At 44.2% G+C, this 17487-nt stretch overlaps 1 protein-coding gene across 2 annotated transcripts; it reads left to right on the forward strand.

The window, feature by feature from the left end:
• Window positions 1-4509: 4509 nt before the first annotated feature.
• On the forward strand, window positions 4510-7984 carry LOC125551951 (uncharacterized). Of its 2 annotated transcripts, none has more exons than XM_048715373.2 (2): window positions 4510-4909; window positions 5927-7984. In XM_048715373.2, exon 2 carries the CDS (start codon window positions 6089-6091, stop codon window positions 7793-7795), a length of 1707 nt encoding a protein of 568 aa, XP_048571330.1. In that variant the 5' UTR covers window positions 4510-4909; window positions 5927-6088; the 3' UTR covers window positions 7796-7984. The 2 variants fall into 2 exon arrangements, with proteins under 2 accessions (XP_048571330.1, XP_048571329.1); XM_048715372.2 differs by having other exon boundaries at window positions 6078-7984.
• Window positions 7985-17487: the final 9503 nt, after the last annotated feature.

Consider the following 17487-nt stretch of genomic DNA (forward strand, 5'->3'; position numbering starts at 1 on the left):
TCATAAAAAAGATTAAGAAATAAAACCAGGAAGTCCATATTAAAAAGATGGAGAAGTATAGAAAACTCAGATTTTCCTCGTTATTAAAGAATGAAAACAAGAAGTTCAAAAATTAAATAACAAGAAGTTCAACTTTTAAAAATAGAGCGCTTCAAAATTTCATAAAAAAGATTAAGAAATAAAATCAGGAAGTCCATATTAAAAAGATGGAGAAGTTCGATGATTATAGAAAACTCAGATTTTCCTCGTTATTAAAGAATGTAAACAAGAAGTTCAAAAATAAAATAACAAGAAGTTCAACTATTAAAAATAGAGCGCTTCAAAACTCATAAAAAAGATTAAGAAAAATAAGATTAAAAATTCATTAAAAAACTCAAATATTTTCATGTAACCGAGGGAAGTTCAGGTTGATAACTGCTAGAAGTTCATGTAATATATGGCGTGCATTTTGTATTAAAAAAAGAACAAAAAAGAAAAGGCAAAAAGTTTTGTTGTTATAAGTTCAAGTCCTTCGTCGAAGAAAGTCAAAAAAATTATTGTGAGAGAGATTTGTACAAAAGGAAATAACATTTGTGTAACACTGATGAATGGATGAGAAAATTACAAACGAAAATACATCGCAGAAGTTCAACTGAAAATAGCAGGAAATTCACCTAGTACACTGAATGAATTTCAGATGAAAAACTTTTTTCAAATCGTCACGAGTATGAAAAAACGATAAACATGGGAAAGTTAAGTGCTTACAGCAGCTTTCCACCGGTATATCACTTGCTCAATTCCGGTGAGTGGATGGAGAACTACGAGCAGTGGATGGAGACCTATGAGCAAAAAAATCACGTGAAAAACTGAGTGAAGTTTAGGTACACGCGCCGAGAAGTCCAGGTTCTTCACGCGGTGCATTTTCGAAAATCTGTTTCGCGATAAAGGCAGAACGCATGATCCCGCCATTTTCAAAATTATTTGAAAACGGCTAGGAATCAGAGAAAACCATCAACATAAAAAAGTTTTGCATTTTCCGTAGCTTTTCAGCGGTATATTATTTGCCCCATTCCGATAAAGTTTGTAGAAATTACGGCAAAAATACGTTTTTAACCATTTTCAAAACTGACATAAAACCGTAGTGAATTAGGAGAAACAATATATACAAAAAAGTTTCGCATTTCTTCAAGCTTTCCAACGCCATATTATTTGCTGCATTTGGACGTACGGTTAAAAAATTAGCTCAAAAATACGAACTCTGTGGAACTTGTACCATTTTCTAAATTACTTTTAAACCATTCAAAATTAGAAAAAACTTTTAACATAAAAAAGTAGCGCATTTTCATAAGCTTTCCAACGCCATATTATTTGCCTCAATTGGATTAGCCGTTTAGAAATGGCGTCAAAAATACGAACTCGGGTGTTCGGTTTACGAAATTTTACGATTTTCCGAATTACTCTTTAACCGTAGGGAATTAGAGAAAACTTTCAACATTTGGAAGGAGCGGTTTTGTAGCAGCTTTCCAACGTCATATTATTTGCCTCATTCCGATAAACGGTTTAAAAATACGATCGAAAATACGATTCACGTTTTTTGTATAAAGAAAAAACGGTTTTCAAAACTGCTCTTAAACCGCTTACATTTGCCAAAATTTTAACTTGGGTCATGATACTGATGTCCGTAGCTATCCAACACTATCGCAAGCCCCATTTGGACACCTTTTAGCTGAAGTTCAACCTGGTACTCGGGGAAAGTCAGGCGCGTTACTCGGGAAGTTCATGTTGTGATGAGAATATTATTCTGATCCCGTGATCAGAATAGTGTTTATGTATGTATATATATATATATATATATATATATATATATATATATATATATTCATCACCTAGGGCATAGAATAAGTTATTCTTCACCCGAGGTAATCTTATGATCATTTCACAATTAAATTACGTTTCGAATTCAAATAGTTACATTCCTATTGATTCACTACATAAAATTTGACATAAGAAAATAAAAATATAGATCATAAGACAAAAAAATTTGCAGTTTATGTGTATTTTAGACTATGTTTTTACATTTGTAATTTTACATAACATAAAATATTTTTTACGGTGATTATATATTTTCTTACGGTCTCTTTTTGCGTCGGAAATAAGACAAAACTTACAAAATGTAAAATCGGTTAAAATCCAGTAACACTTTCACCAAATAGGGTAACAACTGCAATTTTTTGCTAAATGGGGTAATCCGAATGGGAAAAAATGTTAAATTTGTTTTATTTGTCAAAAATATCAAAGTATATGGTAAAAACCGGAATTCACTCTATTTTAAATGGCTGCTGAGGAATATTGATAGATTTCAAACCTTTGAGGTTTGTTTTAATAGTTCAGAAGTTTCATCTTAGAACACATTCACTAGTTTTAGAAGTGTTCGTGATTTTTAAAATGTTCAATAATTTTATAAATGTTTATAGATTTAAAAAGGTTTGTGAATTAAAAAATTGTTCATGAATATAAAAAAATCTTCATGAATTTTATAATTCTGTCCACAAATTTGAAAAATATATGAATTTGAACAAGTCTCGACGAATTTAATATATGAATTTTATAAAATATGGTTTATGAATTTTATATGTAATTCAAAACATATTCATAAATTTGGAAAATATTCAGGAGTTAAAAACTAAAAGAAGGAAAACAAATATAAAAACAAACAGGAAAAGAAAAAATGTTGTAGAGAAAAAAAACAAAAAAAACGAATGGAACATTTCCGGAACTCAAAAAGACCGCCCTACGTAGCTGGCCCAATTGCGCCCGCGGGGGGGGGGGGGGGGGGGGGGGGGGGGGGGGGTTGTTGGACCTCCTCTGCTATTTGCGCGGAATATGAATGGTATATGCGTGGAACACAAATTGCCGAAATAACCCTTAGAAGAAAAAAAGTAGAACTAATTTCACAACTGAAGAACGGCGCGGGAAAGCGCTTATCGCCCTCTGGTGTTGATGATGAAGGGTTTCATCTAGTTGGATCATACAGCTTCGGAAGACGTCACTATTGAAATGGCGCCGGTTGAGATAATGAAGTTATTTTTTTCACAATATGGCAGCAGCAGCAGGTTTGCAATGCTCGCTATAATTAGACCGTAGTCTCGTTTGGCACCTCCGAACATTTGATCACCCAGAACGGAGATGCAAAGTCATTAGTCATTACTTATTAGGCTGGCGAGGAAGAAGGGCGGTGCGAACACGTCAATCGGTGTGGGCTTGAATTGTAGAATGTCCGTGACCGTGAGATAGTGCAGGTCCCAATCACAATTCACATCATCACACCTCCTCCACTATCCATCCATTAGATTCAACACTTTTGATAACACGCATTAGCTTCAAGTCGACCAGCACAAGCAGCCGGCCTTCTTTGATCAAGTCTATTGGTCGATTGGACGTACTGTGGTGTCTATTTTTTCTGAAGAAATATGATTGGCCTGGTGCGATCTTGTTTTGTTCGTCCCACCGTTTTGTGGTGTGATCTTTGTGTGATGTGAGCACGCTGTGTAAAATGTAGGTTTACTCGGCCACTTTTTCGAGAAACTAGTAATCATGCACGAGTAATGCACATCTAATTTGATATTTTCTTGATAACCGTTATCATGTTTTGTTTTCTTCACTCTCATGACTATCTTATGTCACTGCACGAATGTTGTCTAAGGATTAGCCATTTAGAAATCTGAGCCATGCCATGTACCATTATGATTGTAGTCTTTTTGCATCGTCTGCTGAACACCCTAATTTCTTTATCAAAGGATGTGATGCGCCCTTCAGTCTCAACTTCTTAGCGCGGCTAGATCCTGGCTCACGGCACATCATGGGTCATTCTGCTTCTCGGCTGCTCCGGTCGAGCTTTATGTGCTTCTTCCGCATGCACTAGTTCTAGTTGGGTGGCTCGACCGTGCGCTGCAGTTGCAATTCCAGTTGGACCAGGTGGCTTTGGTAGCCACGCAGTCCGCTTCCTCACGGTGCAATTTGATTATTATTTATACAATTACGTCATTTTCAAGATTAATTATAATTAACATAACCAAATCTTTTTAAATTAATTGTGCTTAATGCGATTAATGTTCTTTCCAGATTATTATATGTGATGCCACATTATCAAAGTGGAGTGAGATATTGGATATAGGTGGTTGTATGGCTGATATCGTTTATATACACCAAAATCATGATTTTATAAGTAAGATTTAATTACAAAATTAATCGCAATGAATGGATTTAATGTTTTTCCAAGATTAAATGTGTTCTAGATTTCATGCGATGCTCCGTAATTGCAGCGGCATGAGACGCTAGAGATAGGCGTTCCAATGGATAGGATCATTTGAATTCATCAAACTCTTTCTTAGGAATTTTTAAGTTTTGTTTATCATTTGGATTCACTGGAACTAAGGAAGAAAGAAAATTGGCAAATAAAGGCGAGCAATTCGGCCGGGGTAAAAGACCACGCCCTTGATAGATAATGGAGCATGGAACGGAAGGCTTTTCCAGCCGGCACCCGCTCCACGGTACCGAAAGTTGCCAAGCACTTCACTATTCTCCATCCATTTCTAAATCTCCCCCCACCCGCCATCTCTGACCTCCTCTCTGCCCTCCCCTCTGAACAAGAACAAGAACAGCAAGAAGACGAGAGACCTCTCTTGCAGTCAATAATCCCATATTTACCTAGCTAGGCAGAAGAGAGACTTTCTTCCATGGATAAATAAGAGAGACGTCTGAGTCCTGACTTGGCATCTCCCCCCGTCTGAAACCCCAGCAGGCGACTGCTCGTCTGCCGGTGCAAGCCACGATCCGCAGCGGCGGCGGCGATCTTTTCTCTCCGTCACCGCCGATCAGGGAGAGAAGAGCGGCGGATCAAGGCAAGATTTGCAGGCGTCTTCCAGCCCAGGTCTGCGCTAAGCCACTTCTCGAAATCCTTCTCTGTTAACCCCCTCCCCTGCTCAGCTCGCCTTCCGTTACGGCCATGAATGAATGCCTGAGAAGAAGCGAGCCTGAACAACATTCTTAATTGCCGCACATTAGCGGCTCTTTCGTCTTACTTGAGCAATGCTTGCGTTTGCTTAGCCTCGACCGTGTTTTCTAGCGACTCCATTCCATGCTCTATATGAGTGGAGCAGCGACGGCCATGCCTTGCCTGGTCCCTTCAGAGCTCTGTGGGTGCTTGCACCGTTGGATTCAGCTTTCCTCTTTCCCTTTTCACCTTCTTTTCTCTCCACCATTTCCTAAGAATTCACACGGTATGTTTGCTGCGGAGTACTGATAGCGATGCCCCCATGGTCATTAGTTAAATCCAGCCGTCTCGAGCCGGTGGAAATTCCCTGCGCAGGACAAAATCACATGGATGACACCGAACCAGTTGCTTATTTCTATGCTTGATTCCATAGAGACTAGTTCATCCAAACTGAGTACCCTATTTCTACCAACAGAGAAATGGAAAGTACATTGATGATGCAGAGGCTCGGAGGTGATCCTTTTTTTCTTTCTTTAATTTAATTAAAGAAAACGTTGCTTTTGTTACCTTAATAACAACTTAGGAAAGGAGGTTTAAAAGCAAGGTTCTGAAACTCGGGTGCTTCTTTACGCTCCAGTGCGTTGCTGTGACTGTCCATCCGTACAGCGAAGTGTCCAGTTAGTTTCGACGTGCCACGGTTCACCGTGGTCCTTTAGACAGCAATTCAGCCCCATTTACTTGACTGCATCCCTACATGTTCCACTGTGCTGCTAGTATCTAAGTAGTGGCAGTATAATTCCTCACAGGGGTCATTGAATTTCTGTAGGCCAGCCATCCATTTTCATTGGTCAGTTGCAATTAAGAAAGCTCGCAGAAATGGCCAGTCGGCATCACTCTGATCCGGTCCTTCTGGCTGTGCTGCGGCGTGTTGACAATTGTTTTTACACTTTCCAGACTTTGTCAAGTCGTGACATGTAAGATGACACTTCGACGTGTCCGACGATGAGCCATCGCAGCTGCAGATTTGTAACATACGGCATGCTGTTCTGAAGTCCCGAAGGCCTACTCCGCTACTCACCAAACAGTTCTACTACTATCTGGGCAGGGCAGAGAGGGATGGTTCCCAACGACGCCGCGAGCCGCGGCGGCGAGATCGTGGAGGTCGTCGTAGGCGAGCCGGCCTCGCCGTCGGCCGCAATGCGGCTCATGGACTTCATCCCCATCTACATTCCCACCGTGGAGAAGGGAGCGCTGAGCAGGGGCGCGCGCAAGACGCGCTTTCTGGACTTCCTTCGCGCGCGCCCGTCCAAGGAGTGGTTCCTCCGGTCCACCTTCGTGGGACGCCTCCGCCGCAGGAGCCAGGTCACGGCCGGGGAAGACGAAGACGGCCGGGACTCCGACGGTAACGCCGGCGGGTGCCGGCCGCGGAGGAGGCGGAGGCGGTTCCGCGTGCCGTTCGTGCGGAAGATCAGGTGGGGCAAGCTGTGGACTCACGCGGTGAGCTGGTGCAGGCGGCCGGCCAACTTCGGGATGATCATCTGGCTGGCGTTCGTCGCGGCGGGGCTGCTGCTGCTGTTCCTGCTCATGACGGGGTTGCTCGACGACGCCATCCCGGGGGACGACCGGCGCAAGAAGTGGTCGGAGGTGATCAACCAGATCCTCAACGCGCTCTTCACCATCATGTGCCTGTACCAGCACCCCAGGATCTTCCACCACCTGGTGCTGCTCCTCCGGTGGCGCCCCGACGGCGACCGCGAGGCCATCCGCAAGGTGTACTGCAAGGAGGGCGCGCCGGTGCCGCCGCGCGACCGCGCCCACATGCTGGTGGTGGTGGCGCTGCTGCACATCACCTGCCTGGCCCAGTACTTCTGCTGCGCTCTGTTCTGGAGCTACTCGCGCACCGACCGGCCCAACTGGGCTCTCAACATCGGCTACGGCTTCGGCACGGGGCTCCCCGTCGTCGCCGCCCTCTACCTGGCCTACAGCCCGCTGGGCCGTAAGCAGGCACGCGACCCCGACGCGGAGCCGTCGTCGTCGGGCGAGGAGGCGAATGGTCACGGCGGGGCGCCGGAGAGCGACGGCCGCGGCGTGGAGATCAGGATATACAACCGGTCCGTGGTGGTGAGCAGGCCGGAGTGGAGCGGCGGGCTGTGCGACTGCTGCGACGACGGGACGGTGTGCGCGCTGTCGGCGACGTGCACCTTCTGCGTCTTCGGGTGGAACATGGAGCGCCTCGGGTTCGGCAACATGTACGTGCACGCCTTCACCTTCATCCTGCTCTGCGTCGCGCCCCTCCTCATCTTCAGCGTGACGGCGCTCAACGTCCACGACGACGACATCCGCGACGCCGTCGTGGCCGTGGGCGTGCTCCTCTGCTTCTGCGGCTTCCTCTACGGCGGCTACTGGCGGACGCAGATGCGGAAGCGGTACAAGCTGCCGGCAGGAGGCGGCGGGCGGCGGGCCGCGGTGGGCGACTGCGCCAAGTGGCTCTTCTGCTGGAGCTGCGCGCTCGCGCAGGAGGTGCGGACGGCTAACTTCTACGACTTCGACGACGATCGGCTCGTCGGCCACGGGGCGCGCAACGAGGAGGGCCGCGCCGTGCTGGTGCCGCTCCCGCGGGAGGCGTCCACGTCGACGCACTCCCGGAGCCTGTCGTGCCCGCCCAAGATTGACGCCATGGCAGCACTGGGCGGCGCCGGCACGGGCTCACTGGATGAGCAGATGGTCGACATCGCGATGGGGAGATCGGCCACGTACAACGGCTATGGCGATGCCATGAGGCCGCCTTTGCCGCCGCTGATACAAATGGACAGGGAAGATTAGTTGCTATATGTGGATGTGCTGTTGCTCGATGATCTCATGCTATATGTGCGTTTGGCTGCGCCCAACTTAAAACAGAACACCATAAACGCAATCGAAAAAAGGGCAGTACTATACATAAAGATTTCCTTATGGGGACATGAAGTTTTATTACATTATTCAGTACATAAGCAGATGGGTAATTCTTCCTAATTCTTTGGGAGCGCCTATGGCTCAGGTGCCTGCAAATTTTATCACTTTCAGTCGATTTTCCTTTGAACCGTTGCATTTACATCCAAAGTACCGCACGAAATGATTTGCAAGGCATATCCCATTTAGTGCTTCAGGCGCCCGTGCGTTTTGCAAACGGGCGCCTGAAGCCCGCCAAGCTACGCGTGGAGAGTCGAACCAGGGATCTCTTCTCCCCGATGAACTGCAGTAACCACCCAGCCATAACGCTTTGCTATGAAAACTTCTCCCTTTCCTTCCTTTTCTTCTTCTTTTTTACTTAAATATCGTGAAACTTTTTCCCAAATCGATGAAGTTGTTTTACAAAATGATGAACTTTTTCAAGTTTCTGAATTTTTTATAGGATTTGATGAACTTTTTTCTAAAATCAATGAATTCTATAGAAAGTTCTGCAAATCGATGAACTTTTTCCAAATTAGATGAACTTTGTTTTTTCAAAATTGATAAACTTTTTCAACATTGATGAACTTTTGCAAAATTGATGATATTTTTTTTCAAATTCAATGATCTTTTAGAAAAGTTAATGAACCTTTTCAAATTCAATGATTTTTTTCAAGTTCATGAACATTTTTTAAAAGTACATGAATTTTTTTGAATCACGGTTTTTTAAAGACTTTTCCTGTTTTTCTTCTCAAATATGAACGTGTACATGGGCCAGCCCACCAGTGCCGGCACGTGGGCGCCAGGGAGCTTCCCTTGGCGCCTGAAGCGCCGAATGGCGAGCTCTCGTTTTGCAATACCAGGATGATCAAAGCCCAAAGCCCGACAAGGAAAAGGTGATGCATGTTTACGCCCAATCGGTCGATGACCAACAGATAACTGGATGGCAGGTGTTACGTAGTAGTAGTATTCCGAGAGAGAGAGAGAGAGAGAGAGAGACTAGTAGTGCTAGACACTAGTACTTGGTATTTTTTGGTGAATACGCTTAGCAGTGTATCATTTCATTGATAGAAGAGGGAAAATGAAGTTAGTACAGGTGGCATCCATGCAGACGTACACAAGAAGGCGTCTGGAGGGATGCAGCGAGCAGGGGGAGGAGGATGCTCAGCCTCATTACAAATGATCAGGTTAAAGGAATAATAGCGGCTAGTCCCTTGGCGCCGGTCTTAGCCCATAGGCAAGCGTCATCGTAGATGGAAAACACAAGATCATCGGTGGAGGGGTGGAGGTCGTCGAAGATGACGGCGTTGCGATGCTTCCAGATGGCCCAAGCGGTTAGAGCGACGATGGAGTTGAGCCCTGTGCGCAGGCTGCTCGGCGAGGTGTCGGCCGCGAGCGCCCACCAAGCAAAGAAGGTCGTCGTGCCGTCCATGGGCGGGGTGATGAGCCGGCACCAGGACAGGATTTCGTGCCAGGTGACCTGGGCGAAAACGCATCCAGCTAAGAGGTGGTCGATGGATTCCGTCTCCTGACGACAGAGGATGCAAACGGTGTCATGAGTGAGGCCGTGTCATGCGCGGCGCTCGGCCGTCCAGCACCGGTCCAGGGAGGCAAGCCATAGGAAAATCTTATTGTTGATAGGGGCCCAGCTCTTCCATAGAAGCTTCCAGGAGGGCGGTGTAGTGGATCCATGGAAGAGAGCATGATAGCAAGATTAGGCCGAGTATATGCCATTTGCCGTCCAACGCCAGGATAGTGTGGGGGTTAGAGTCACACCTTGGAGGTTGCGCCAAAGATTGACGTACTCGAGGACCTCTGGGAGCCCTAGCGTGCCGTGGATGTCGCGAATCCAGGCATGCTTCTCGAGGCCCTCCCAGACCAAGGTGCACCGCCTGCGCCGGCTCGGCATGAGAGAGAAAAGGCCGAGGGCGAGATCGGAGACGGCCTGGCCGTCGAGCCAATGGTCGCTCCAAAAGAGGCAAGTTCTCCCGTCGCCAAGGTGCCAGGATGTGGATGCACGGAAGAAGCGGGACCTCACATCGTCAATTGGGAGCTGAAGGTGGTGCCAAGGCCGCGAGGGGTCGGTGGCTTTGAGCTAAAGCCAGCGGCAGCGCAGGGAGATCCCGGTGAGGTGCAAGTCGCGCATGCCAAGTCCACCGAACTCGAGAGGTCGACATACACGCGGCCAGCTAACAAGACAGCTGCCGGATCTGGCGTCACGCCGGCCGTGCCATAAGAAGTCGCGGATGATCCGAGTGATCTTCTTGAGGATAGTCGGGTTGATGGCCATGGCCATGAGGATGTGCACGGGCATGGCGGAGAGCACGTGGCGCACGAGCGCAAGGCGCTCGCCACGGGTCAGGAGCGCGGCTTTCCAGGTGGCCAGCTTCCGCGTGATCTTGTCCACGAGCGGCAGCAAGGATGAGGAGGGTGTCTTGCGCACGGACAATGGGAGGCCCAGGTATACCAAGGGGAAGCTGGTGACTACGCACGCGAGCGTGGAGTCGATGGTCGATGTCACCTCCTCGTCGGACCGGATGGGTGTGGCCGAGCACTTGAGGAAATTCGTGCGGAGACCCGAGGCCTCACCGAAGATCCGGAGCAGCTCACGGATGGTAGCAAGCTCCGTGGTGGTCGGGTGGCAGAAGACGACCACGTCGTCGGCATACAGAGAGATGCTGGAAGCGGCGTGGTGGTTGGTCAGCCGTTACAGCATTCCCGCGCTGACCGCATGCTGGAGGAGAGAGTTCAGGGTGTCAATCACGATCGCGAAGAGGAGCGGAGATATCGGGCCGCCTTGGAGGAGACCACAAGCATGATCCACCGGGGGGCCTGGGTTGCCGTTGATGAGGACCCGCATGGATGAAGTGGAGACTAAGATGCACACCATTCGCACCAGTGATGTCCGAAGCCAAGGTGGCGAAGGGCTTGGAGGAGAAAGGGCCAAGAAACAGTGTCGAACGCCTTCGCAATGTCGAGCTTGAGAAGGATGCGCGGGGCCTTGAGATTGTGAAGCAGGTGCGCCGTTTGCTGGACAAGAAGGAAGTTGACGTGCACGCTCCGGCCGGCGAAGAATGCGCTCTGGTTGGCGGAGACGACCTGGCTCATCCTAGGTGCCAGACGAAGGGAGAGGACCTTGGCGAATAGTTTGGCGATGATGTGGATCAAGCTGATCGGCCTATAGTCAGAGAGCGCGGACGCGTCCGGTTTCTTGGGAAGTAGAATGAGCAATGCTTCATTAAGCTTCTGGAATCCCATGCCATTCATGGCGTACAGCTTGTCAAAGGCTTCACAGAAGTCGGCCTTGATCGTGGTCCAGCATGCTGATACGTCTCCAACGTATCTATAATTTTTGATTGTTCCATGCTATTATATTATCAACCTTGGATGTTTTATATGTATTTATATGCTATTTTATATGATTTTTGGGACTAACCTATTAACCTAGAGCCCAGTGCCACTTTTTTCCCTTGTTTTAGAGTATCGCAGAAAAGGAAAATCAAATGGAGTCCAATTGACCTGAAACTTCACGGAACTTATTTTTGGACTAGAAGAAGCCCACGGAGTATCGGAGATGGACCAGGAGAGTCCCGGGCTGCCCACGAGGGTGCGCCCCCTGCCTCGTGGACAGCCCGAAGATCCACCGGCGTACTTCTTCCTCCTACATATACCCATATACCCTAAAAACTTCGGGGAGCAGAATAGATCGGGAGTTCCACCGCCAGAAGTCTCTGTAGCCACTGAAAACCAATCTAGACCCGCTCTGGCACCCTGCCGGAGGGGGGGAATCCTTCTCCGGTGGCCATCTTCATCATCCCGGTGCTCTCCTTGACGAGGAGGGAGTAGTTCTCTCCCTCGGGTCTGAGGGTATGTACCAGTAGCTATGTGTTTGATCTCTCTCTCTCTCTCTCTCTCTCGTGTTCTTGAGGTGATACGATTTGATGTATCGCGAGCTTTGCTATTATAGTTGGATCTTATGATGTTTCTCCCCCTCTACTCTCTTGTAATGGATTGAGTTTTCCCTTTGAAATTATCTTATCGGATTGAGTCTTTAAGGATTTGAGAACACTTGATGTATGTCTTGCGTGGGATACCCATGGTGACAATGGGGTATTCTATTGATCCACTTGATGTATGTTTTGGTGATCAACTTGCGGGTTCCACCCTTGAACCTATGCATAGGGGTTGGCATATGTTTTCGTCTTGACTCTCTGGTAGGAACTTTGGGGCACTCTTTGAAATTATTTGTGTTGGTTGAATAGATGAATCTGAGATTGTGTGATGCATATCGTATAATCATACCCACGGATACTTGAGGTGACATTGGAGTATCTATGTGACATTAGGGTTTTGGTTGATTTGTGTCTTAAGGTGTTATTCTAGTACGAACTCTATGATAGATTGAACGGAAAAAATAGCTTCGTGTTATTTTACTACGGACTCTTGAATAGATCGATCGGAAAGGATAACTTTGAGGTGGTTTCGTACCCTACCATAATCTCTTTGTTTGTTCTTTGCTATTAGTGACTTTGGAGTGACTCTTTGTTGCATGTTGAGGGATAGTTATATGATCTAATTATGTTATTATTGTTGAGAGAACTTGCGCTAGTGAAAGTATGAACCCTAGGCCTTGTTTCAACGCATTGCAATACCGTTTGTGCTCACTTTTATCATTAGTTACCTTGCTGTTTTTATATTTTCAGATTACAAAAACCTTTATCTACCATCCATATACCACTTGTATCACCATCTCTTCGCCGAACTAGTGCACCTATACAATTTACCATTGTATTGGGTGTGTTGGGGACACAAGAGACTCTTTGTTATTTGGTTGCATGGTTGCTTGAGAGAGACCATCTTCATCCTACGCCTCCTACGGATTGATAAACCTTAGGTCATCCACTTGAGGGAAATTTGCTACTGCCCTACAAACCTCTGCACTTGGAGGCCCAACATCGTCTACAAGAAGAAGGTTGTGTAGTAGACATCAAGCTCTTTTCTGGCACCGTTGTCGGGGAGGTTAGCGCTTGAAGGTATATCTTTAGATCTTGTAATCGAATCTTTTTGTTTCTTGTTTTAGCACTAGTTTAGTTATAAAAGAAAACTACAAAAAAATAAGGAATTGAGTTTGCCTCATACGCTTCATCTTTTTAATATCTTTCGTGTGTATGATGGAAAGGAAAATTGTGCCAAAGTGTTAGAAGAAGAATGCATTAAAATCTTTGAATGATGAGCATGATTGCAATGTTATTAGTATGAACTCTTTGAATATCCATAGTACTAATGATGATTGCACTAGTCATGATGAGAATGTCTCTTATAAGCATGTCGATTTTTGTGGAGTGCATAGAGATTGCAAGTACACGCCAATTAGGGAAGATAGATTTTGCAAGAGGCATAAGTACTTAGAAACTAAATGGTTGCAAGAAAGGCTAGATGTTTGTGCTGAAAATTTAAATTTTCTTAGCCGTACTTGTGAACTTTGCAATGAACGTGGTCATTTAACCATCCGATGCAAATTGTTTCATGATCTAATCATTTCCAAAAATTGTGATGACTTGATTTCCCTTGCACATCATAATGAACTTAGTTTGCTTATGGGTTATGAAGAAATGAAACGTATAACTAACTATCTTCCAGTATTTGTCCGTGATAAACTTCTTGATTTTGATCTAGAGGAAATTTATATGTATTGTGTGGTGAATTGTATTGAAAATCCTTATATTGCCAATTACATAAAGAAAAGAAAACAAATAGAAGATGAAGAGAATACTAATGAAAGGGAAGAGACTTCCCAATATCCTCCTATTATTTCTTATGATGAATCAGGTAACGAGGAGGAGCCTTCTATTCAACCAATGTCATTAATAAGAAGCTCCAAAAAGAGGATTGAACCCACACACGATGTGAAGAAGAAAAAGAAAAAACAGAGAAGTAAAGGTAAAAAGGTATCCCTCCCAAATGATGTTGCTCCTATTACTCCTTGTGATGATGATAATTTCTATACTATTGGTGTTGTCCATACTATTAATGATGAGAGTGATTATGCTTATGATATGAAAAGGCCCAAGCTTGGGGATGCTATGTTTAATGAAGATGATATTTTTGAGAATATATTTGCTACAATTAATGTTTGTCCCAAGCTTGGGGATGCTACGTTTAATGAAGATGATATTTTTAGTCTCCCAATTTTTGATATGCAAATTTATAATGATGATAGCATGCCTCCTACTTATGATAATTACATTGATGAAAGTGGGTTTGGAAGAGTGTCAACTTTAGGAAGTAATGATCCCACTATTTTGGAGGATGTTGAATCTTATTATGATAATTATGAATGTGGATTTGGAGAGGTCATGACTTTATTTAGTGATGATTCCACTATCTTGGAAGAGGTTTCAATCGATTATGATGAGAACAAAGTTGCTACTTATGATAATTATTGTGATGATACATGTGCTATAAAAAGTAGTGATGATTATATTTATAAAACTTGTCATGATTATGATTACCCTTTTTCTGAACATTACTCTTTTAATGTGGAAACAATTTATAATATTCGAGTTTCTTATGATACTCTCACTATTCTGAATGAGAAGAATTTTGCTTATGTGGAGAGTAATAAAAATTTCTATGCTTGTAGATCATGAAAAGAATGCTTTAGGTTCTGGTTATATTGTTGAATTCATTCATGATGCTACTGAAAATTATTATGAGGGAGGAACATATGCTTGTAGGAATTGCAATAATATCAAGTTTCCCCTCTATGTGCTTAAAGTTTTGAAGTTATGCTTGTTTTGCCTTCCTATGCTAGTTGATTATTGTTCCTATAAGTTGTTTGCTCACAAAATCCCTATGCATAGGAAGTGGGTTAGACTTAAATGTGCTAGTCATATTCTTCTTGATGCTCTCTTTATGTTTCAATTCTTATCTTTTATGTGAGCATCATTGAAATCATCATGCCTAGCTAGGGGCGTTAAACGTTAGCGCTTGTTGGGAGGCAACCCAATTTTATTCTCGTTCTTTACTTTTTGCTCCTGTTTAGTAATAAATAATTCATCTAGCCTCTGTTTAGATATGGTTATATGTTTCAACTAGTGTTTGTGCCAAGTAGAACCTTTGGGAAGACTTGGGGAAAGTCTTTGCGATCTTGCTGTAAAAACAGAAACTTTAGCACTCGCGAGTTTTGCTGCCATTTTCTAATGGAGAGTTATATTTAGTTAATTCTTTTTCAGATGATTAATAGACAAAATCTGCAGGTACACCAATTTATTTGAGAATTTTATGAGTCCCAGAAGTATACATTTGATACAGATTACTACACACTGTTCTGTTTTTGACAGATTCTGTTTTCTACGTGTTCTTTGCTTATTTTGATGAATCTATGGCTAGTAAAAGAGTTTATAAACTATAGAGAAGTTGGAATACAGTATATATTACACCAATATGAATTTAGAATGAGTTCACAATAGTACTTAAGTGGTGATTTATTTTCTTATACTAACGGAGCTTACGAGTTTTCTGTTAAGTTTTGTGTTGTGAAGTTTTCAAGTTTTGGGTAAAGATTCGATGGACTATGGAATAAGGAGTGGCAAGAGCCTAAGCTGGGGGATGCCCAAGGCACCCCAAGGTAATATTCAAGGACAACCAAAAGCCTAAGCTTGGGGATGCCCCGGAAGGCATCCCCTCTTTCGTCTTCGTTCATCGGTAACTTTACTTGGAGCTATATTTTTATTTACCACATGATATGTGTTTTGCTTGGAGCGTCATTTTATTTTATTTAGTTTTGCTTGCTGTTTGAATAAAATACCAAGATTTGTAATTCTTAAATTTTAGAGAGTCTTCACATAGTTGTATAATTATTCGACTACTCATTTATCTTCACTTATATCTTTTGGAGTACTTTGTCATTTGCTCTAGTGCTTCACTTATATCTTTTGGAGTACTTTGTCATTTGCTCTAGTGCTTCACTTATATCTTTTTAGAGCACGGCGGTGGTTTTATTTTGAAGAAATAGATGAACTCTCATGCTTCACTTATATTATTTTGAGAGTTTAAACAGCATGGTAATTTGCTTAAATTGGGAAATTAATCCTAATATAGAACTTGGCTTGTATATTCCAACAATGGGCCTCCTCAAGTGCCCTAGGTTTTCGTGAGCAAGCAAGTTGGATGCACACCCACTTAGTTTCTTTTATTGAGCTTTCATACATTTATAGCTCTAGTGCATCCATTGCATGGCAATCCCTACTCCTTGCATTGACATCAATTGATGGGCATCTCCCTAGCCCATTGATTAGCCGCGTCTATGTGAGACTTTCTCCTTTTTGTCTTCTCCACATAACCCCCTCATTATATTCTATTCCACCCATAGTGCTATATCCATGGCTCACGCTCATGTATTGCGCGAAAGTTGAAAAAAAGTTTGAGATTACTAAAGTATGAAATAATTGCTTGGCTTGTCATCGGGGTTGTGCATGATGAGAGCATTCTTGTGTAATGAAAATGGAGCATGACCAAACTATATGATTTTGTAGGGATGAACTTTCTTTGGCCATGTTATTTTGAGAAGACACGATTGCTTAGTTAGTATGCTTGAAGTATTATTATTTTTATGTCAATATTAAAATTTTGTCTTGAATCTTATGGATCTGAACATTCATGCCAAAATGAAGATAATTAATTAGAGAAATATGTTAGGTAGCATTCCACATCAAAAATTCTTTTTTTATCATTTACCTACTCGAGTACGAGCAGGAATTAAGCTTGGGGATGCTGATACGTCTCCAACGTATCTATAATTTTTTATTGTTCCATGCTATTATATTATCAACCTTGGATGTTTTATATGCATTTATATGCTATTTTATATGATTTTTGGGACTAACCTATTAACCTAGAGCCCAGTGCCAGTTTCTGTTTTTTCCTTGTTTTAGAGTATTGCAGAAAAGGAAAATCAAACAGAGTCCAATTGACCTGAAACTTCACGGAACTTATTTTTGGACTAGAAGAAGCCCACGGAGTATCGGAGATGGACCAGGAGAGTCCCAGGCTGCCCACGAGGGTGGGGGTGCGCCCACCCCCCTGGGCGCGCCCCTTGCCTCGTGGATAGCTCGGAGATCCACCGACGTACTTCTTCCTCCTATATATACCCATATACCCTAAAAACTTCGGGGAGCAGAATAGATCGGGAGTTCCACCGCCAGAAGCCTCCGTAGCCACCGAAAACCAATCTAGACCCGTTCCGGCACCCTGCCGGAGGGGGGGAATCCCTCTCCGGTGGCCATCTTCATCATCCCGGTGCTCTCCATGACAAGGAGGGAGTAGTTCTCCCTCGGGGCTGAGGGTATGTACCAGTAGCTATGTGTTTGATCTCTCTCTCTCTCTCGTGTTCTTGAGGTGATACGATCTTGATGTATCGCGAGCTTTGCTATTATAGTTGGATCTTATGATGTTTCTCCCCTCTCTCTCTTGTAATGGATTGAGTTTTCCCTTTGAAGTTATCTTATCGGGTTGAGTCTTTAAGGATTTGAGAACACCTGATGTATGTCTTGCATGGGATACCCGTGGTGACAATGGGGTATTCT

Source organism: Triticum urartu, chromosome 4A (genome assembly GCF_056163025.1).
Source record: "Triticum urartu cultivar PI428250 chromosome 4A, HENAU_Tu73, whole genome shotgun sequence".
Taxonomy (NCBI): domain Eukaryota; kingdom Viridiplantae; phylum Streptophyta; class Magnoliopsida; order Poales; family Poaceae; genus Triticum; species Triticum urartu.